At 43.7% G+C, this 22,229-nt stretch overlaps 1 protein-coding gene across 20 annotated transcripts in view; it reads left to right on the top strand.

Annotated features, from left to right (window-relative positions):
* Window positions 1–22,229, top strand: part of LOC144326360 (far upstream element-binding protein 3-like) — a 359,673-nt gene that overhangs the window by 90,086 nt on the left and 247,358 nt on the right. For 18 of the 20 annotated variants that reach the window (XM_077922908.1, XM_077922914.1, XM_077922904.1 and 15 more), the window contains exon 3: window positions 19,781–19,814. In XM_077922908.1, the coding sequence (XP_077779034.1) occupies window positions 19,781–19,814 (34 nt within the window). The remainder of the gene's footprint in view (window positions 1–19,780; window positions 19,815–22,229) is intronic. The other 2 variants (XM_077922899.1, XM_077922895.1) reach the window with 1 other exon arrangement.

Genomic DNA, 22,229 nt, shown 5'->3' with positions numbered 1-22,229 from the left:
CCCCCCACATACAAAAAATCCAAAAGAAATTTTTTAAAAAAACATTTAAAAAACACTCTGTGCACCTCCGGCAGTAACAACTGTCCTAATGAGACCTGTCAGGCCCCGCCCTGGGCCAGGTGGTAAGTGGCAGAAAGGAGCAGGGCCCTCAGGCACTCACTCAGGGGAGTCCTCCTGGGCAGCGGCAGCAAGCAGCACACAGTCCTTATGAGGCTTCAGGCCCAGCCCCAGGCCAGATGGTAGGTGGCAAGAGCAGGGCCCTCAAGCACTCACTCAGGGGAGTCCTCCTGGGCAGCAGGCAGCAAGCAGCACCACGCAGTCCTTATGAGGCTTCAGGCCCCGCCCCAGGCCAGATGGTAGGTGGCAAGAGCAGGGCCCTCAAGCACTCACTCAGGGGAGTCCTCCTGGGCAGCAGGCAGCAAGCAGCACGCAGTCCTTATGAGGCTTCAGGCCCCGCCCCAGGCCAGATGGTAGGTGGCAAGAGCAGGGCCCTCAGGCACTCACTCAGGGGAGTCCTCCTGGAAGGGGAAGAAATGGAGGCAGTTAGAGATTTTACTGTCTTGGGCTCCATAATCTCTGCAGATGGTGACAGCAGCCACAAAATTAAGAGATGCCTGCTTCTTGGGAGAAAAGCAATGACAAACCTAGACAGCATCTTAAAAAGCAGAGACATCACCTTGCCAACAAAGGTCCGTATAGTTAAAGCTATGGTTTTCCCAGTAGTGATGTATGGAAGTGAGAGCTGGACCATCAAGAAGGCTGATATCCGAAGAATTGATGCTTTTGAATTATGGTGCTGGAGGAGACTCTTGAGAGTCCCATGGACTGCAAGAAGATCAAACCTATCCATTCTTAGGGAAATCAGCCCTGAGTGCTCACTGGAAGGAAAGATCGTGAAGCTGAAGCTCCAATACTTTGGCCACCTCGTGAGAAGAGAAGACTCCCTGGAAAAGCCCCTGATGTTGGGAAAGATGGAGGGCACAAGCAGAAGGGGACGACAGAGGACGAGATGGTTGGATAGTGTTCTCGAAGCTACCAGCATGAGTTTGACCAAACTGCGGGAGGCAATGAAAGACAGAAGTGCCTGGCGTGCTCTGGTCCATGGTGTCACGAAGAGTCGAACACGACTAAACGACCAAACAACAACAACAACAATATATATTGCCTTGACTCTTTTTATAAAAGTTTCTCCACAACTCATATATTCTAAAACTGTAAACATAAAATTCCAGGAGACTTTATCAAATGCTTTCTTGGCATCTAAAAACACGGAAGCCGTTTGTTTTTCGTTTCTCACTTGTAAGTATTCTAATATATTAATTACATTTCTAACATTATCTTTCATTTGTCTTCTTGGCAAAAATCTGGCCTGGTCATGGTGGATTACCTCTTTTAATACCAGTTTCAACCTATTTGCTAATATGTTTGCAAAAAGTTTACAGTGGTGCCTCGCAAGACGAAATTAATTCGTTCCAAGAGTTTTTTCTTCTTGCGAGTTTTTCGTCTTGCGAAGCACGGTTTCCCATAGGAATGCATTGAAAATCAATTAATGCGTTCCTAGGGAAACCGCCTTCAGACCAGGTCTGGGGACAGTCTGTCCCCCGACCTCTTCTGAAGGCTGGGTGGGGGGGACAAGGGCTTTTCTTCCCACCGCCAGCCTTCAGAAGGCTGTTCTGAAGGCTGGCGGTAGGAAGAAATGCCCTTCTCCCCCCCACAGGACTTCAAAAGAGCTGCGGGAAGTCCGGCGGGGGTCCAAGGGATTCCCTCACTGCCGCCTGCGTTTAAAAGGACTCTGGGGAAAGCAGCGAAGCGCGCTGCTTTCCCCGAGCGCTTCTAAAGGTGGGCGGCAGTGAGGGAATCCCTTGGACCCCCCCGGACTTCCTGCAGCTCTTTTGAAGTCCGGCGAGGGTCCAAGGGATTCCCTCCCAGCCGCCCGCGTTTAAAAGCACTCCGGGGAAAGCAACAAAGCGCGCCGCATTGCTCGGTCTCATGTCTCTCATCTTTCTCTTGGCAACGCCCCATAGATTCTCTATGGGGTTCAAGTCAGGAGAGTTTGATGGCCAATTAAGCACAGTAATCCCATGGGCATTGAACCAGGTTTTGGTACTTTTGGCAGTGTGGGCAGTGTCAGCATCGCCCTTGAGCCAGTGCCACTAACTGGACTGATCCACTTCAACCCCGACTGGGCTAGGCGAGCTGGGTAGCACTTCCAGAGACTACCTTCTGCACAGGAACAGGTCAAAGTGCTGTGGACTCACAGCTTAGAGTTGTGAGCACCGGATTCACTTCCACAAAAAGACAGTCGTCACACAGCAGAGTATAGCAGAGCATAAACGACTTGGAGAGCAGCTCTGTAGAATATCTTCTTTATTCTATCTACAACTATAATACACAACTATATACAGAGCTAAATGAGGTCTAAGCAAAATGAATGCTGAACTGCACTGAGTGCCTGCAGCTGCTCTCAGCAGCAACCTTATGTATACACACGATCTCTAACACTCAGTCTCTCTCTCTCCGACACACTGACTGACTGATGTTAGGATGGAGCGGAATAAGTAGAGAGCAGAACACCGCCCCTCCTCTCTGGAAAATCACCAGACTCATCAGCAGATTCTTGGATATGGGAGGGGTGAAATCTCCTCATCCTTCAGCCACTCTCTCTCTCTCAAATGCAAACCAATTAAGCACAGTAATCCCATGGGCATTGAACCAGGTTTCGGTACTTTTGGCAGTGTGGGCAGGTGCCAAAGTCCTGCTGGAAAATGAAGTCAGCAATCCCCATAAAGCTCGTCTGTGGAAGGAAGCATGAAGTGCTCCTGTGATGACCTGGGAATCTGATTCAGAAGCTGAATCTGAGGAGTCCCAGCCTGCACAGGAGTCCCCGCCTCCAGGGCCGGCTGAGCCGGGGCAGGGGCTTGAATCTGAAGGGCCTGCACCTGTGCCAGGTCCTCAGGAGCAGACACCAGATGAATCCACTCTGGCTCTGGAGGTGATTGAGGACCCATTGCCTGCAGGTGCGCCTCTCCCAGCCCTGTCAGATGAAGGTGAAGCTGCTCCTGGGTCCAGTAACCCTCCACCCTCTCCTGAGCTGCAGAGGCTCAGGGCAGAGAGGCGGAAGGAACTAAGTGCTCTCAGGAGGAGTGCTCGCCTCCAAGCCAGGAGAGGCGGGTCACCTGTGGGCCGGGACCGCCCCTGGCCTCAGAAGAGATAAAGGCCAGTCAGCCCAGTCCCAGCTTGCGGGAGCAACGACGTTGGAAACCTGTTTCTGCCAGCACCCAGACCTGTTTTTCCAGAGTTCCCAACCATGCCCGGCTTCTTGCTTTGGACCCCGTTTCCCCCTTGGTGGACAGTCTCCAGACCCTCAGCCCAGGATCGGACTTTGACCACGCTTCACGGTAACCCCCCCCCCCCCGGGACCAGCACAGCTCCAAAATCTCCTGGTAAACGGCTGCATTGACCCTGGACTTAATGAAGCGCAGTGGACCAGCACCAGCTGATGACATGGCTCCCCAAATCAACACAGACTATGGAAACTTCACACTGGACTTCAAGCATCTGGCATTGTGTGCCTCCCCATTCTTCCTCCAGACTCTGGGTCCTTGGTTTCCAAATGAGATGCAAAAGTTGCTCTTTTCAGAAAGGACATTTCTCTTACCTTTTTTTATTTGCCATGCTAATAATTTCCCTGGTTTATTAGCCTGCTCAAATTGTTTCTGTTTTAAATATTTATTTTTCCACTCTATTTCTCAGTTTATTATAATTGAAAACTGTGTTTGCAATATTTTAATATCCATTTTTACTATCTATTTTTGAGGGGAATTTATCAATTCCTTTTCTTTCCTTCTTATTTCTTGTAGAATTTCTTGCTTTTTCAACACTCGTTTCCTTTTTTTTTTGGTATGTACTTTGCTGAATAAAAAAGCCTTGCTTCACTGCTTTGCTCACATTCCATACCACTTTCAAATTTGTCTCCTGATTCAAATTAATTTCAAAATAATATTTTAATATTCTACCCCTTTTCTAATATTTGTTGATCATTTAATAAATTCTCATTTAATCTCCATCTCATTGGGAAATTTTGCCCTGTTCTTTATTCCACCATAATAGAGTTGTGATCTGATAATGTCCTGGGTAGAATTTCTACCTTCTTTACCTTATGTACAAATCTCTAGAGGGCCATAACTATTCTACTCCCAGAATTATTTGTGGTCGAATAAAATGTGAATTGTCTGTCCAGTGGGTGTTTTTTCCTTCATATATCAATTAGACCTAAATTTTCTGTCATCTGAAAAAAAGCCTTGGGCAACTTCCCTTCTTTTTGTATCACTTCTTCTTATAGTCCTGTCCCATTCCAGGGAAGCTACAGCGTTCATATCTCCCATCAAGATGATCTTTTCATTCATATATTCAAATAGGTTTTCTTCAGGTCTCTTATAAATTCAGTTTTTTTCTCATTTGGTGCATATACACCTATTAACATTATTTTTTTCTCCTTGTGACGTTGTCTGCATTATCAATATTCTTCCTTGCTCAACTTTAAATAATTGCTTTGGATCTAATTCGGGTTTTATATGCATTACTGCGCCTTCTTTGCTATATCAGCGGCCGCAAAGTCCTTTCCCAATCTTTTATTGATCAGGATTCTTTTGTGTTTCTTCACAACATGTGTTTCCTGAAAGCAGATCACATCCAAATTTTTACCTCATCATATTCCTTTTTGTTTTATTATTGAGTCCATTTACGTTCCAAGTTAAGATTTTCAACTCCATCTTGTCCTTTATTTATTTATCTCTCTTCTCCACCTCTGTTGGTTCTTCTTCTTCATGTCCTGTCTCCAAACCAAATGCCCTTTCTCCTGCTAATTCTTTTCCATATTTTCTTCAAAATTTATCTGCTTCTGTAGGATCCCTACACCTCTGTTTTCTTACTTTAAATGTAAAGGATTACTCCCTCAGGGTATTCCCAACGAAATGTGATTTTGTTGTATCGCAGAGCATCTGTCAGATATTTATAATTTGCTCTTTTCTTTAACAGTCTCATCGGTATTTCTTTCAGGATTATTACTCTTTGGTCGTCAATCTGGAGATCTTTCTGATAGTGCATCTGTATTACTCTGGAGATTTTTAACTCAAAGAGAATTAAAGACAGCCGCCCAGCAGTTTTTGTGCTTTAGCATATCTTGATTTTACACGATTTTTTTTGTCCACTGCTGCACTAACCATTTCTTCCTCCATTTCAATCAGATTAGCAAGTTCTATTATTATTTTCTCACCTACCGTATTTTTCGCTCTATAAGGCGCGCCCAACCATAAGACGCACCAAGTTTTTAGAGGAAAACAAGAAAAAAAAATTCTGAATCAAATGTTGTACTAAACTACCGTATTTAATAAACAACCGGTATATCAGAATCATATTACAGCCATGTAAAGTGAACAGTAGTCAACAGTGGCATTAAGAACCATCATCACTGTCATTAACAAATAAAGAGAGACTTTAAGGTTTGAGTACTCTTCTAGTCTTCTGTGAACCCCAAGAACTCATCACTGCTAGAGTCAGAATTTATGAAGCTCAGTTGCACACAATCACTGACATCACTTTCTTCGCTATCTTCATGTAAAATACCATCTTCGTTTCCACCCAAAGCATTGCTAGTGCCACATTTTTTGAATGACCGCACAACGATTTCCTCCTTCACCGAGTGCCATGATGTTTTTACCCATTCACAAACTTGAGTGATAGTGGGCCTCTTCATTCGTCCAGTAGATGTCAGATCATGATTATCAACAGCCATCCATTTTTTCCACTCTTCTTGTATAAAGACCTTAAATGGCTTGTTGATGGAAACGTCGAGAGGTTGCAACTGGCTGGTAAGACCTCCAGGAATTACAGCTAGATGAGTCTTCACTTCTTTAAAGCACTTTTTTGTAGTTTCGCTAATATGTGCTCTAAACTGGTCAAGTACTAATAATCTAGTTTAAAAGGAACCTTATATGCTAGTCTTTTCTGCTTTATCATCCTTATCAGAATGGGGGAGGTTTTCTGCAAGAAAATACAGTGATGAAGGAACTGTCAGTAATGTACAGTATCTCCAATGTTCACCACTGAGTGCTGACCATACCTTTAACTAATGGCATCATAGTAAACATAGCCAACATACAGTCTGTGAAAAAAATACAGGTATCACCCTAAATGTTTATTGATATTATAGCATATGCATCATTTTGCTTTCTTGAATTGTCCTAGGCCTAGGTGCCTTCGCCCCCCCCCCCCACTTTGTCTTGAGATCGCAGCAGTTCTCAACCCATGGGTCCCCAGATGTTGTTGGACTAAAACTCCTATCATCCCTCAACTCCCATCTTCCCTGAGTTCTGGCCTTGCTACCTAGGGTCAATGGGAGTTGTAGTTCAACAACATCTGGGTACCCACAGGTTGAGAAAGGCTGAATTGTGGTATGTGAGGTCGGGGCTTAACTGCCCCCCGCATATTTTATTTAAGTTGGAAGAGGGAGGGAGGGAGGGAAGGAAGGAAGAGAGAGAGAGGGAGAGCTCACATTTGTGGGTGCCTGTGGAGGGCAGCTGCCTTGCCTCGCTGGAACCAGAACAAAAAGAGGAGGCGATGCCGGGACTTACCAGCACAGTAAGCTGGGGGAGGGGCGGAAGGGGCTGTCTCCATCCTTCCGGCTCATTGTAAAGCAAGCAGAGTTAAGAGCTGCTTACACGCGTGCAAGCAGCTCTCCCTTTGCTTGAATTACAGTCAGCTGGGGGAGGGGCAGAAGCGTCTGGCCTCCCTCCTGTTCATTGTAAAGCAAGCAGAGCTTCTTGGTCCCCCTTCTCTCCATCCTCTTCCTCCCCTCTCTCGGCGAACAGCCTGCCCGCTGCTCACAAACCTTAAGGACAGATTCTGTTTACAACAAGGGGAAAGCGGAGGCTGCCAGCAGAGCAGTGTGGCTCCCGACCCCCAAAGAGCAGCCCAGGAGCGCGGGGCATCTGCGTGCAGCCTGCTCACTGCTCCCAGAGCTTCCCGGGGCTTCCCCCTCCTGCCCCAGTTGCCGGCAGAGCAGCGCGGCTCCCCCCCCCCCCAAAGAGCAGCTCAGGAGCGTGCCGCACTCCGGCAATTTGGCTCCAGGGACCACACATTCGCTCCATAAGACGCACAGACATTTCCCCTTACTTTTTTTTTTTATACTCATATTTATTAAAATTTTCAGAATACAGAAAAAATAAAAATAAAAAATAAAAATAAAACTAAAACAAAATTGAAATACTTTTAGAATCTAATTTTCATTGCCCACTTTCCAGGACTTCCCCCTCCCCCTCCCTACTGTATTCCCCTTTCATAATGTTGGTTCTACAAGCTCTCACTCCCAATTTAAACCTTAAATTATTTAGCCCCAAATTCCAATTTAAATTATACAATCATCATCTTTCCCTTAACAAAGAAAAAAATATAAATCAAAAATTCTCTCCCCAAGGCCCCCTTGGTTTCATTCCACGAATTCCCTTTTTCATTTACTAATAACACCCCAGCATAATATAAAAAAAGATTAAAAAAAAAATAGTTACACAGCCTTTGGATTCTGATTCTCCCCCCCCCCCCCCAATCCCCGGTTCGCATTCCCCATGTCCATCAATCTGTCTGTCTGTTGTCTGCCTGGAAATCTTTAATCCATACACCAATCAGTTCCACCTTGCCAGTTTCTTTTCCTTTTCCCCCTTTTTAATTTAAATATTATTTTTGTAATGTCTGATTTCAAACGTCCAATCCAAAAAAGACCCCAAAGGGGTTCCCCCCATTGTTCTGTTCCATGTTGTTGTCAAGTTTCTTGTCCTGTTCTGCTGCTAAAACGTTCTAATTCAAAAATTTGATGCCTCTACAGGGGTTTGTTATTCAGGAACAAAAACTTACGTCCAGTCCCTTCCTTTCTTCAATAAAGAATTCTATTGTCTCCCTTAATGTAAACACCCCTGTAGACAAAATACTTTTTCAGTTTTGCAGCTTTCTCAGGAGATAGCAAGTCCTATACAGTTCCCAGAGTATTTTTCCGCTTGTAGTTCTTGTAATGTCCCGAAACTCCTCTAGGGGGGTTGCAGTAACTTTGTTTCCTCTTGTCCAAAAGTCCAATTGTTATTCCATATTTTCAACATTGTATCCAAATCGTAACCAATTGTAACGAAATTAACTAGCAAAGTCCTCATAGCAAAGTCCTCTTTACACTTTCCGACTTTGACAGCCACTTTGACAGCTGTCAAAGTCTGCTTCTCTTTTCCCCAGGCTCTCTCGCGGGTCGCCCCGGTTCCCGGGGGGGGGGGGTTACGTTTCCCTTCTCACCCCACTCTTCTCCTCCAGCACAATTCTTGTAATATCCCATCGTGAAATTCTTGGTTTTTATCCGAAATACGCTTCTCTTTGGACCTTGGTTACTCAGTCCTTGTTTTGAAATGCTTACAATAGGGAGGGGGGACTGACTTCCTTTTTAGATCCCCCCCGCTCGTGCCGAATCCGAAAAAAAATTCCTTTTTTTCTCCTTTAAAACCCGGTTGCCAGATTACTCACGGGTTGTTGTTAAAAGTCCGAATTTTCAATGGAAGAAGTCGGCGCTCTCCACCGGATGGCATGCGACTTCGCTCGGCAGGGGAAGCAGAGGACTCAAAGCACCACGCCACTCCCCGGCACCCGATCCGTAGCCTTTAAAAAGGCTCCTTCACGAGTCGGGAGGGCGCTAACGGTGCCAGCCGAGTCACCCATGTCCACGGTCTCCGTGCCCGTGGTTTTTAAGGGTCCCCGCGTCGCCGGCGCGGTAGAACCCGAGCCCTGCCGAGCAGACTCCCTCCGGAGCTCGGAGGGAGTCCGCCATTCGGCGATGGCGCCAACCCGGAAGTCCCGACATTTCCCCTTACTTTTTAAGAGGAAAAAGGTGTGTCTTATGGAGCGAAAAATATGGTAATTCCACCATTGTGTCATCTGCCATGCCTCTCAGATGAAGAATCAGATCTTTTTGATGTACTTCCAGAACTGCAATCTCATCCAGAGCCTGTTCATAAAGAAATTTCATTGCTTCAGTATCCTCCTTCATCCTTTCTTGCTCCCTCTTTGTTTCTCTTACCTCCACTTGCTTTTTCTTAGAAGTTTCAAATTGTGTTAATAAAATGAATCCTGCGTCCAGTCACTCTTCCCTGCGTGGACTCTGCTGGGAAAGCTGACCTGGCAGGAGAGCAGAGCAGCAGCGGTCCTGCGTTTATTTACAAAGCAGTAAATCCATCGGAAACTTTGGCCATTTCTCTGTGCTTTCCAAAAGCACTATTGCAGCTTCTGCTGTGTGCTGCGTGTCAGTCAGAAGTGAAAGCAAGTCTGAAAGCAGACACACACTGTGACGCACTTCTCTGCGTCAAGCTCCTCCCAGATACAGGACACCACGGAGTTTTAACCCTGTCAGTTCCAAACTCCACAGTTTCCTCCAAGCTGGAGGTTTTAAGCTTTAAGTCCTGTACTGTTTTCTCCAATTCTGAAGTTTTATGTGACAATTCTTTAATTTCTGTTGTTAAGTTTGTGACTGCCACGGTATTGAAATCCACTTTTTGTTCCAGTCTCTGTATTCCTTTCTTCATCTCGTTCTTCATTTCTAATAAAATTGTTGTTAAATCAGACTTTGTGTCTCCTTCTGCAATTGATTCTTTTCTCTGACTTGATGTTGTAGTTGGGCCTGGAGGTGTTTTTTGCCTGTATTAGCCATAGTTTTGTCCACAACAATGGAAACGGACACAAAAAAAGCAAAAAAACCACACACATATATATCTATATCTATGTATATGGAAACCCTCTTCCTTCCTCCCCTCCCCCGCCCTGCTCTCCCTTCCCTTGCCTACTTCCTTTCAAATATTCAGAATACAAAGGAACAAATAACTGGAACATTATTTTATTTTATTTTTTATTATTTAAAATATTAACTCAGAATAACTAAACAATTTTCAACAATTAGGTTTCAATTTTCTATTTCTGTATAGAGAAGAAATAAAAAATTAAAGCAAAAGGGAGGAAGGTGAGAAAAGAAATAAAATGTGTTATATATATATATATATATATATATATATATATTCAATGTTTGTAATTATATACAAATGTCACTAGATGGGATTCTCTCCTTTATTATAGGGAAATACTTAAAAGATAAATAGAAAAATGGCAATTATTTTTTTCAGCCACACTGTGTCACTATATCACTGTAATTCCGTCCTTAATCTCTCACTCTACTTCCTCACGCTGTACTTTCCCTTTTAATCTAATTTTGATATTTGATTTCCTGTTTTCCCTCTTTCACTACAACTTACTTGCAAAGCTTGTCAGGCTACAAAAGGAAAGAGTAGGAAAAGAGTAGAAAAATAAAATAAGAAAGCCTTTAAACCCAACTTGTCCTCCCCGCTTTTTAACTCAAACAGAGGTTTTGCAAGTCTCCTTTTTCATTCACAAAAACCATGTCTCTCAGCAGTATGATTCTTCCTTCAGCCACTTCAAAGGGCCCTGCAATTATCCATTTATTTATGTTAATTCTGGGGTTTTTAAAACCAAATCTCCCTTCCCCTTTCTTCAGCTTTCTTCCAAAAAGCCCACCTCTTAATCCATATATAAATGAAAGTAAAGTAAATTACACCAACTCCAGTTTGTATCTAGCCCCTGTCAGTTCCAAATAAAAAAATAAAGAGAAAATCCATTTTAATGACCAAAAAAAGAACAAAACAAGAAGCAGAAAATAGACCAAGTTAGATTCAATCCCACTATGTTAGTCTCTTTTAAATCATAAAAAGGAGCAAAGAAAATAAAAAATAGTCCTTAGGTTATATTTTTTAAAAAGAAACAAAAATCAGCAATCCACAAGACAATTCAAAATAAATTCAGCCCCACAGTGTCTCTTTTGAATCATAAAAAGGAAAAATAGTCCTTAGAGTATATATTAAACACACACACACACAAAAAGTCAATGTCCCGCTTTCATCTCTTTCCCTCCACAATATTAGGGTTCTTTGCAGTTTGAAAATATTTATAACGTCTAAAAGATTCTGCATCCAGAGCTTTAGGCAAATCACAGGTTAAACACAGTTCATCGCCTGTAATGCTTGTAAAAATTAGCCGCTATTATTCTCATTCTTAATTCAGTCCTTGCAGAGTTTTTCCAGCCAGATCAATTCCTGCACCGGAGGGGGGCAGGCTCCTCTTTAACACCCTGTGTTAGGGAATTGCTGACAAGCTAGCTGAGATAAAACTCTGGGCAGCCAGCCATATCTGTACAAAGATTGATTGCTTAGCTTCAAAGTCCTTACAAGAGTTCAAAAAGCACACTCCATCACGATGAGTCAGTTGGACCGTCTGACGTTTTCTTTCGCCGCGCCCAGCAGACCCATTTCCGCAGATCAGCCCTCCTCTTTCCTCTGCTCCGTGAGTGGCTGATACCCGGAACTGGCTCACCCCTCCCCATTTCACTGTCTCCGAACGTTTATTTCTCTTCCTCCTCTGACGAGGAAGAATAGCTGCTGATTAAAGACTTAGGCTCTCTGTAAGTGCCTCTCTTCTCCCCCCTCATCTCCTTCTCAGCCTCCAATTCCCTGACACCCTGGTGTGGATCTAATTGTTTTATTGCTGCTAATTTAGGTTGTTTTTTATTACCTTGTCAAATTGGTCCGAATTCCTTTGCTTCAATGGAGGCACTAGAGGCAGTTTGCTGTGAGTCTCGATTGCACCTTGTGTCTGAGCTCAATCTCAGATCTCCCTCAGCTCCCTCCGGAGCTTTGGGAGATCCTAGAGAGTGTCCTTTGACACCGCCGGACCCTTCGGGACCTGAGCTTTTCCTTTAGGCTTTTTTGAGAAGCTGATTTGCCTGAGCACACTTCCCAGACCCTCACAGCAATCAGGCTGCGCAGAGCGAGCAGTCTCTGTCGTCCTCCATTATCCGCTCGCAGACCAATATTGTGTTTTAACATTAATGTGTATTATAAGTGTTGTCAGCTGCCCTGGGACCTTAGGGTGAAGAGCAGGTAATAAATTGTACTCAGTGTTAGAATCTCAATTTATAAGCTACCCTATTTTTCGCCCTATAGGACGCACTTTTTCCACTCCAAAAATGAAGGGGAAATGTGTGTGCGTCCTATGGGGAGGACGCACGCGAGGCGGCGCGAAACGGTAATGGCGGTCCTCTTCAGTCTCTGAAGAGGGGCTCCGCGGAAAAGGGTCGTACGCTGCGGCATAGCGACGACCCACGAAGAAAAACCACGAGCAGAGTGAGCCCGTGGCCGTGGGACTCGGCGGGCACCAGAAGCCCCCCCAGAAACGAAGAAGGAACCCCGTAAGGGGCTCCGGAGCGTAGAAGGGGGAGCGGTGCTGTGAGTTCATCGCTCTTTCCGCGGAAGCGAAGCCGCGCGGCTGTTGCTGATGAGCGCCAACCTTTCTTCTTGAAGCATCAGGCTACAAGCAACATACCCGTGAGTAAGGGGCATTAGAATTTGGGACTAAATTGCTAAATTCGGCCGAAAACGGGAGACGAGAAACAGGAAGTCCGTCTTCCGGTTTTGCTTACAAGATCAAAGCAAAGACTCTGAGAAGCGGGAAGCGCTTTAAAAAGAGACTGTAAAAAGTTTGAACTATCGTGCATCTATCAAATCGGCTTTTAAAAGGAAAAGAGGAAACTTTCTTAAGTTTGTGGGATTTTTAAAGTTGGAGTTATCCTTCTGACAGCGGACTTTAAAGATCAAAGAAACCAAATCGGTGAGCTGCCAGACGTAAGAGACTTGTTAACTGCGGAAACTGTTACATGAACTTAAACTGTTACTTTTGAGCATTACTGATTAGACACTGTTGCAGACACCTTTCTTGAGACTTTCTTTAACTTAAAGAAGACCTCTGAAGGACCTTTCTTTTGTATCGGGATTACAAGGGCTTTGTATTGAAACTGCAGGGACTTTAATGGCGGAAAAAGTTCCTTCTTTCTTCTAAACTTTTGTGGCACTCCCCCTAGAGGAGCTTGGATTTACTAAGGCTTGGGAATTACATTTTATTTTGACTTCTCGGCATTGGATTGTTTATACTCTGGACTTGTCTCTCCCATGGAACAATAGACAATTTGACCTTGAACAGAGGCAGGTGTGGAATGAGTGACACAGGGAAAACAAGAGCAGCTAAAGCAGCTAAAGCAGCCAAAGCAAAACAAACTGTACAACTTGTCCAAACAACTTTGACTCAAGCACGTAGATCATCTGTCCCAGCTGTGCTGGAAGTTGAACAGCCTGTAACAGAGGATATGGCAGCAGGAGGATCTGAAGCAGTCTTGAAACAAATTTTGGAGCAATTGTCAATCTTAAATCAAAAGGTGGATGATCAATCAACAAAAATTGACCAATCTATATCCTCGATTAGCAAATTGACTGACCAGGTCACCCAGCACACACAAGCAATTGAAAATCTGCAAGGAGCAACGACTGAAAATCGTAAACTAGCTGCGGAAGCTATTCAAAAAGCAGACCAAGCAAATAAGAAGGTTGAGGAGATCAAGGGTGAAGTTAAGCCCCTGCACAAACAGGTTAGTGAACAACAAGCTTACCTGTCAATGGTGGAATTGAAAAATCGGGAGAATAATCTCAGAATAAGAGCCATCCCAGAACTTGAACAAGGAGATTTGATTGGCTATCTGACAACAGAATTCTCCAAGTTCTGGGGCATAAAAGAAGACAAGGATTTTAAAATTGTATCTGCTTTTAGACTGGGAAGAGTGGTACGGAAAGACAGATCCAGAGACTGCCTGATAATCTTGAGATCAAGGGAAGAGAGAGATAAGATACTAGGCCTACACTTCAAAAAATCACTTGAAATACAAGACAAAAGGGCTGAAATTTACAGAGATATACCGAAACAGTTATTGGACCTTAGAGCCACTTACACAGAACTAGCAAAATTGTTGAGACAGAACGAAATTCCCTATAGGTGGGAGTTCCCACAAGGACTATCCTTTACCCACAAAGGAAAGAAGGTTAAAATCAAATCATCAGAAGACCAGCAAAAGTTCCTGCACGAATACGGAGAAGACCTTCAAAAAGGAGCAACAGCATCTTGGCCACCACCACTACCTGGATCAACACCACTTGGAGTTGGACCAACGTCTATACCCTCGGGATCGGAGGAAAAGGAGGAGACCCCACTATAGGATTAACAAATTAGTACAGGATGTCTCTGCAGCTATTAAGTTGGAACATAAATGGTGGAAATTCCCCGGAAAAAAGAAGGAAAATATTTCACATCTTGAAAAAAGAACATTTGGACATTATTTGTTTACAAGAAACTCATGTGACTAGGCTCCACAGGAAGGTGCTAATCAACAAAAGATTAGGCCAGGAATTTATTTCATCGGATAGAGTCAAGAAAAGAGGAGTGGTGATTTATGCAAAGGAGAGCCTGTCACCGAAATTCTTATTTAAAGATGATCAAGGAAGAATTTTGGCGATTGAAATTCAGACACAGGGAGAAAAATTCCTAATATTAGGAATATATGCACCTAATGATGGGAAATCAGAATTTTTTAAGAAGCTGCATGAGATTATGCTGGACTATTTGGACTATCCCAACATCATTATGATGGGAGATATGAATGGGGTGGTATCTACAAACATGGATAAGTCACAAAATCAAAACTTAATGCCTGGTGGAAGATTGCCTAAAACTTTCTTTGAACTAACTGACAATATGGACTTGATTGATATATGGAGGACAAAAAACCCCTTAGGTAAAGAAGGAACTTTCTTTTCTGAGGCTCATCTGTCATGGACACGAATCGACCAAATATGGACAACTAGAGGGCTGGCACCTAAAACTAGAAAAGTGGAAATCTGCCCAAAAACCTGCTCCGACCATAATGCCTTGAAAGTGGAATTGAGACTCACTCCAACCGGTTCCTTCAGATGGAAAATGAATGACACCTTACTAAGAGATCAGGAGATTGTGAAGAAGGCCCAAAAAACTTTAAGAGACTATTTTGAAATAAATTTGAATACTACGGTAGAAAAGAGAACAATCTGGGACGCAAGCAAAGCTGTTATGAGAGGGTTTCTGATACAACAAAATACGATTAAGAAAAGACTCTGGAATGGAAAAAAGGAGAAGATCTTGGAGAAAATAAGAGAAGGAGAGAAAAAACTGAGAAGCAAACCAAAGTCGAAGGAGGTGCTGAGAGAAATTAAATTCCATCAAGCACAATATTCGAAACTGATTTATCAAGAGGTGGAATGGAAAATTAAACAAATGAAGCAAAGATCATTCGAATCAGCAAATAAATGTGGAAAACTGCTAGCATGGCAGTTGAAAAAAAGACAAAAGTTGAATACAGTTACAAATCTAGAGATTGATGGAGAATTGTTCAGAAACCAGAAGAAATAAGAAAGTGTTTCCAGAGATATTTTAAAGAACTTTATGCACAGGGGCCACAGAGAGAGTTTGAAATAGATCAATTCTTAAAAATCAATGGACTATCAAAAATAACTCAGGAAAAGAGAACAATCCTGAATTGCAAAATAACGCAACAGGAAATTGAAGGTGCCATTCAGAATATGCAACTAGGCAAATCTCCGTCCCATCTCACTCCTAAATGTGGATTACAAAATCTTTGCAGACATTCTGGCAAGTAGACTTAAAAAAGTACTGAATGAAGTAATCCATAAGGATCAGGCAGACTTTCTCCCAGGAAGACATTTGTTTGATAACACTAGGAACATTATTGATATTTTGGAACTTTTACAAACAAATATCAATACGAGAGCAGTGTTAATTTTTGTTGATGCGGAGAAGGCCTTTGACAACATTTCTTGGATGTTTATGAAGAAAAATTTGGAAGGGATGGGAGTGGGACGGGGGTTTGAAAATGGTATAGAAGCAATTTACTCTGAGCAAAAAGCTAAATTGATAGTGAACAATGTGGTGACAGAGGAGTTTAAAATTGAAAAAGGGACACGACAGGGGTGCCCCCTATCCCCTCTTTTATTTATCTCAGTCCTGGAGGTGCTTTTGAACATGATTAGGGAGGACCGGTTGGTACAAGGAATACAGGTCGGAGTGAAACAATATAAACTGAAAGCATTTGCAGATGACCTGGTTTTAACATTACAGGAGCCAGAATCTAGTACAAAAAGAGTTTTAGAACTGATTCATGAATTCGGTCGGGTGGCGGGATTTAAGTTGAACAAGCAAAAAACTAAGGTTTTGGCTAAAAATTTGACACCTTCAGAAACGGATGGGTTTCAGAAGGAGACAGAATTAAGTGTTGTTAAAAAAGTGAAATACCTGGGGGTTCATTTGTCTTCCAAAAACTTGAATTTATTTAAAGACAACTATGAAAAATGTTGGGTAGAAATCAAAAAAGATTTGGAAATTTGGTCAAGACTGAAACTTTCCTTGTTGGGTCGAATTGCAGCTATAAAAATGAATGTATTGCCGAAAATGTTATTTTTGTTTCAAGCCCTACAGATTGTGGACAGAGTGGAATGTTTTGGAAAGTGGCAGAAGGACATTTCCAAGTTTGTCTGGCAGGGCAAAAAGCCCCGAATAAAGTTTAAAATACTAACTGACTCGAAAGAAAGAGGGGGGTTTGCCCTGCCAGACTTGAGGCTGTATTATGAATCTGCAGCCTTCTGTTGGTTGAAGGATTGGTTTTTGCTGGAGAACACTGATGTCCTAGATCTGGAAGGGTTTGATAATGCTTTTGGTTGGCATGCATATTTGTGGTACGACAAGGTTAAAGTTCATAAACTGTTCAAAAACCATATTGTCAGAAGAGCAATATTCATGGTCTGGATGAAATATAAAGACTTACTAGAGGCTAAGACCCCGAGGTGGCTATCACCGGTGGAGGCCAAGGCCCGAAAAAGACCCAACATGGAGGCCTATTGGCCGAAATATTGGGAAATAATTGAAAAAACTGGAGACAATTGGAGGTTGCAGAGCCAGGAGAAATTAAAAAATAAGGCGCGAGACTGGCTACATTATGCTCAAATTCAAGAGGTTTTTAAAATTGATAAAAAAGTTGGTTTCCAGGTGGAAAAATCGAAATTAGAGACGGAACTGTTAGAACCAAAAACTAAGTTACTCTCGAGAATGTACAACTTGCTGCTTAAATGGAACACACAGGATGAGACAGTAAAATCCGCCATGATAAAGTGGGCACAGGACATTGGGCACAACATTATGTTTGAGGACTGGGAAAGGTTATGGAACACCGGAATGAAGTTCACGGCATGTAATTCCTTGAAGGAAAACATTATGAAAATGATATACCGGTGGTACATGACTCCAGTCAAGCTTGCTAAGATATATCATCTGTCTGATAACAAATGTTGGAAATGTAAAGAGGCGGAAGGGACATTCTTTCATCTCTGGTGGACCTGCCCAAAAGTGAAGGCCTTCTGGGAAGTGATTTACAATGAGTTAAAAAAGGTATTTAGATATACCTTTCCCAAGAAACCAGAGGCCTTCCTCTTGGGCATGGTGGACCAGAAGGTGTCAAAGAAGGACAGATCTCTGTTTATGTATGCTACCACAGCAGCAAGAATCCTCATCGCAAAGTACTGGAAGACACCAGATTTACCCACGCTGGAGGAATGGCAGACGCAGTTGATGGACTACATGGAATTGGCCGAAATGACTGGCAGAATCCGAGATTTGGGAGAGGAAATAATGGAGGAGGACTGGAAAAAATTTAAGGACTATTTGCAAAAATATTACAAGCTGTATGAATGTTAAGAATGTGTACGATCAGGAAATTTGTGCTTCAGCAACCTGAATAGGTGAATTGGAAACTAAGTTATAAGAAAGACGAGGTGGACAATATGAAATAACTATACTATGTTTATTTTTGAGGTACAAATAACGGAGATACAGTATTTTGAACTTAGAAACAGTATTTGAAAGATACAGTAAGATATGAAATAAGGTAACAAATTGCTGATGGTTTAATTGCAAAGAACGCAAGGTTCGGAAGATGTGGGGAAGTCCAGTTGGAGAGGCAAAAATACTTGGAAAGTTGGCTTTTATGTATTTCTTTTTCTTTTATCTTCATTCTTTATTCTGTAAATTTCTAACTGTTGGAAAGAAAATTTAATAAAATATTTAAAAAAAACAAAAAACAAAAATGAAGGGGAAATGTGTGTGCGTCCTATGGGGCGAATGCAGGCTTTCGCTGAAGCCTGGAGAGCGAGGGGTCGGTGCACACCGACCCCTCTCGCTCTCCAGGCTTCAGGAAGCTATCCACAAGCCTGCGGAGCCCAGTGGGAACTCTCGCGGGCTCCGAAGGCTTGCGGATAGCTGCCTGCAGCCCGAAGCCCGGGGAGCGCGGCACTGTGCACCCCGGGCTTAGGTAGCTATCCGCAAGCCTGCGGCGCCCGGTGGGAGTTCCCGCCGGGCTCCGCAGGCTTGCGGATAGGTGCTTGCAGCCCGAAGTCCGGGGAGCGCAGCACCGTCGGGCGCCCGCAGGCTTGCGGATAGCTGCCCTAAGCCCGGGGTGCGCAGCGGGCTACAGCACCACACTCCCCGGGCTTCGGATAGCAGCAAGCTCCGGGAGCGATGGCGAGGTTGAGCGCAACCTCGCTGTCGCTCCCGGACCCATTCTGGGGGCTGGGGTCGGAGGAAGCTCAGGCTATTGGGTTTGTAATGTTTTAATTGCCTGTTTTACTGCCTCTTTATTTGCCTTGTTTGGCAGCTGTTTCTTTTTCATAATTTCCTCTAATTTTTCTTTTTTCTTTTTCTCTCTCAGTTTTCTTTTAAACGAGTTTTGTTGTATAAAGAGTCCTCTCATTACAGCCTTGCTTGCGTCCCAGACCATCTGTAATTTTGTTTGCCCTTGACTGTTTATTTCAAAATAATCCGTCAGGGTCTTTTATGCTTTTTCAACAAATTTTTGATCATCTAATAAATCATCATTTAATCTCCTTCTAAAAGAGATTTGGCTTTCTTTTTGGAACTGTGCCTGGGGAATTTCTAACACTGATGATAACTAACATAAGCTTTCTGATTGGTCTGTGTAGAAGATGCCCCCCCTTGACAACGTTGTAAATAGCTCATCCCCTGGTCATACTGAGTAGAAATGTAAGAGGCCATAAAACTTGATGAGGGTGCAAGGTTCTTTAACAGCCCTATTCCTTTAACAGGTCTTTGGGGAATTTCGCTCCATTTCTGGAGCACAGTTAAGAGAGACTCAGGGAACTATGTTGGAAGCCTCCTGCCCCCCTCTTCAATTTCTCTCTCCTCTCTTAGTGCTTTTGATTAGACTAAATATCCCCTCCAGATATTTTGTGTATTGTGACTTATTTCCTCCCCCCTTTTAAATGTTGTACCAATCTGCTTCATCTCCTTTATTTTACATCAGGTTTAATTTGGGGAGGTTGGCAGTGGGACAGGCTGTACTTTACTAAGGATTTTGGGATCCCGAGACAGAATACCCCCCCCCCCCGCCTTGCCGTTCACAGCATGATGGCAAAACAGATCATTTTCCTATCCTGCATTCAACTAGACACTTCACTTCTCAGCTTCTGTTGATCAATAAATCACCTGCTTTTCCTCCCATGTAACCCATTCATTTCAGCTATTGAACCCAAGCTGCTGTTCTTTAGTGCTGTTTCTCCTTTATTCCCCCTCTCTTTCCCCCTCCCTCCCGATGAAAATGGTAAGAACGTATTTCTTTTCCTGCTATAAAGATGAAGTTATTTTATCTGTGTTGATGCTTTGATTTTTTTCTCTCTCTCTCTCTTCTCTGACACAGTAGGTAACCAGTTAGGGGCCCTGGAACATCAAAGGTAAGCAGTGGGCTATGTTTTATCTTTTATTGATCACTTCTAATCATTTATTCATCTGCCATCTATACTGACAGAGTCAGAGGTTGAGAATGTGGCAGAACTGCATAGACTCAATTTCTCATCTTCCCACATGTGCACCCCGCAAACCCCTTCCATGCTGAACTTATTTGCTTGCATTTCTAGATATTGCATGTCTTGGGAAAGGAATGAGGGGCATGTATGGCATGGGTAGCACATAAAGGAAGGTCTGCATTTAATTAAACATTGTGTCTTGAGCTAAGATCCACAGAGCTGCTTAGGGTAGCCAAATGGAATTTGGGAAACTCCCACGAAAAACTTGGAATGACAAAATCCTTGTGCCAGCTGAGCACAGTAACAGAAGCGTCTGAATACTTGATAGTGTTTATTGAAAAATAGACAGACTATGTACAAATACAGAATCCTTTAGCTTTGTTCTTCCCACCACCTTGCTGTTCTCTCACTGCTGATTGCAAGCTCCTGCAATCACCTCCTTGCAAAACGCCTGAATCCCAAATGCCTGAAAACCACACAAAATCTGAGTGCAAATGTCTTTTATAGTAACTCACCTCCAATGTCCTAGACATAAGAACAGGTGCATTGGCCCTGAAGCAAATACTCCAATTAACTGTTGCTGAATGTGCAAATTAATGGCAGCTTAGTCTATCTAGCTCAGTATTGCCTTCTGTAACTGGCAGCAGCTTTTGCAGGTTTGAGGCCAAGAGACATCACCTGTCCTCCCTGGAGATGCTTTCAAAGGTTAAGCTTGAGGCTCTGCTGTTGTTTTTGGCATTTTGGTTAAAGGGGAAAATAGAACAAGGTAAAATAAAAGAATTCCTGGATGTCTAGATCCAGGTTTGGGGCAAGTACTCATTGGTGAGAGAGCCCCTGCAGAGATTTAAAATCACGTTGAAATAAAGGCTGTTATACTGTTAAAATATCTCCTTCTAAGTCACTTCCTAAGCTACCCACTTCCCTTAGGCTAGAAAGAGGCCACACGTTTGGTAATTTGAAAATAGTTTACTTATACTCTCCTCAAAGGTCAGATTCATGTGCTTTTAAACACAGCAGCAAGAAAAGACAGACAGTACAACTTAGTTTCAAAAAGTTTCTAAATTATTTGTATAGAAACACAAAAATGGCTTGCTGAAGCCACAGTCTAAGCTTGGAGCATCCAGTACAGACATCCTTACTGTTCAGGTTCACATGGTAAAAAGATAAAAGTGAGAAGAGAACAATGTTCAATTCACTCTGTGTTTGAGGGAAAATCTGCAGCTCTCAAGCATTCATTTATATATGTTATTAGTAATTGGGGAATTCCCTCCACACAGAGGCCTGTCTAGTGTTATGATGAAAGAATTGGGAGGGGGGTTTGGGGAGCCACTTGATACCCATTTATTAGATTTCCTCTACTCTCAGTCAGCGGTGGACCGTTCCCCACCTGCGTCTGAGGCATATGTGTGCAGGGCACACCGTGGGGGCAAGGCCATGGGTTGGGCTCACCACCGGAGCAACCCCTGCCCACTGCTGCAAAGTGGGGAACACGCATGGCACCCTGCAAGCGCAGCAACACTTTGCAAGACTCATATAAACGAGGCTGGGCTCGCGGGGCACCGCAAGCAGGTGTGTGCCCTGGCTCCTGCGAGCCCAGCACTGCGTTTGCGAGTGGTGCTGGCTTGCAGTAAGGGCGTTGTGAGTTGCTGTGACATTCTTACAGCTGACAAGGATGCAACGGGCATGCTATGGCACTGCTCGCAGGGGTCAGGGCACATGTCTGTTGCATCCTTCTCAGCCACTCCCCCAGTTGGAGGGCATTGTGAGAAGGATTCAACAGTTCACAGCACGCTCACAAAATCAGTGCTGGGCTTGCAGGGGCCAGGGCGCACAACTGTTGCATCCTTCTTAACTGTCCTCCAACTGGAGGGCACTGAGAAGGAAGCAACAGCTTATGACTGGGTAGGGTGCCATGCTGCACGTCCCCCCCCGTCTTTCATCACTGTGTTTTAATTCAACTTCTAAAACACTCAGAAAAACCCAAGTACTGTATCAGTAAAGGTGAAAAAACACACCCAAAAGATCACAAAAGCTGAAACTAAACTGTAGGAAGAACTTTCTGGAGGACTTCCAGAGCAGCACGCCAGAGAGACGGGTGGAGATCCGCGCTCCTGCAATCTCAAGACGGACCTGGTGCCAGAGAGAGAGAAACGAGGGACTAGGCGTAAGTCACCTCGACCTCGGGGGGGGGGGGGACCTGAGGGCGGAAGCCTAAGGCAGCTCAAAAGAAGAGGTTTCCCAATATTATAGAACAAAGAAAACTGATATAGAAAGACGTGTGGAAGACCTTTGCGCAAAGAGGCAAAACCACTCTCTGGTACAAACGCCCCAATTCCCCTGCAC

Source organism: Podarcis muralis, chromosome W, assembly GCF_964188315.1.
Source record: "Podarcis muralis chromosome W, rPodMur119.hap1.1, whole genome shotgun sequence".
In the NCBI taxonomy this organism is placed as follows: Eukaryota; Metazoa; Chordata; class Lepidosauria; order Squamata; family Lacertidae; genus Podarcis; species Podarcis muralis.
This window is presented reverse-complemented; position numbering and strand designations above follow the sequence as displayed.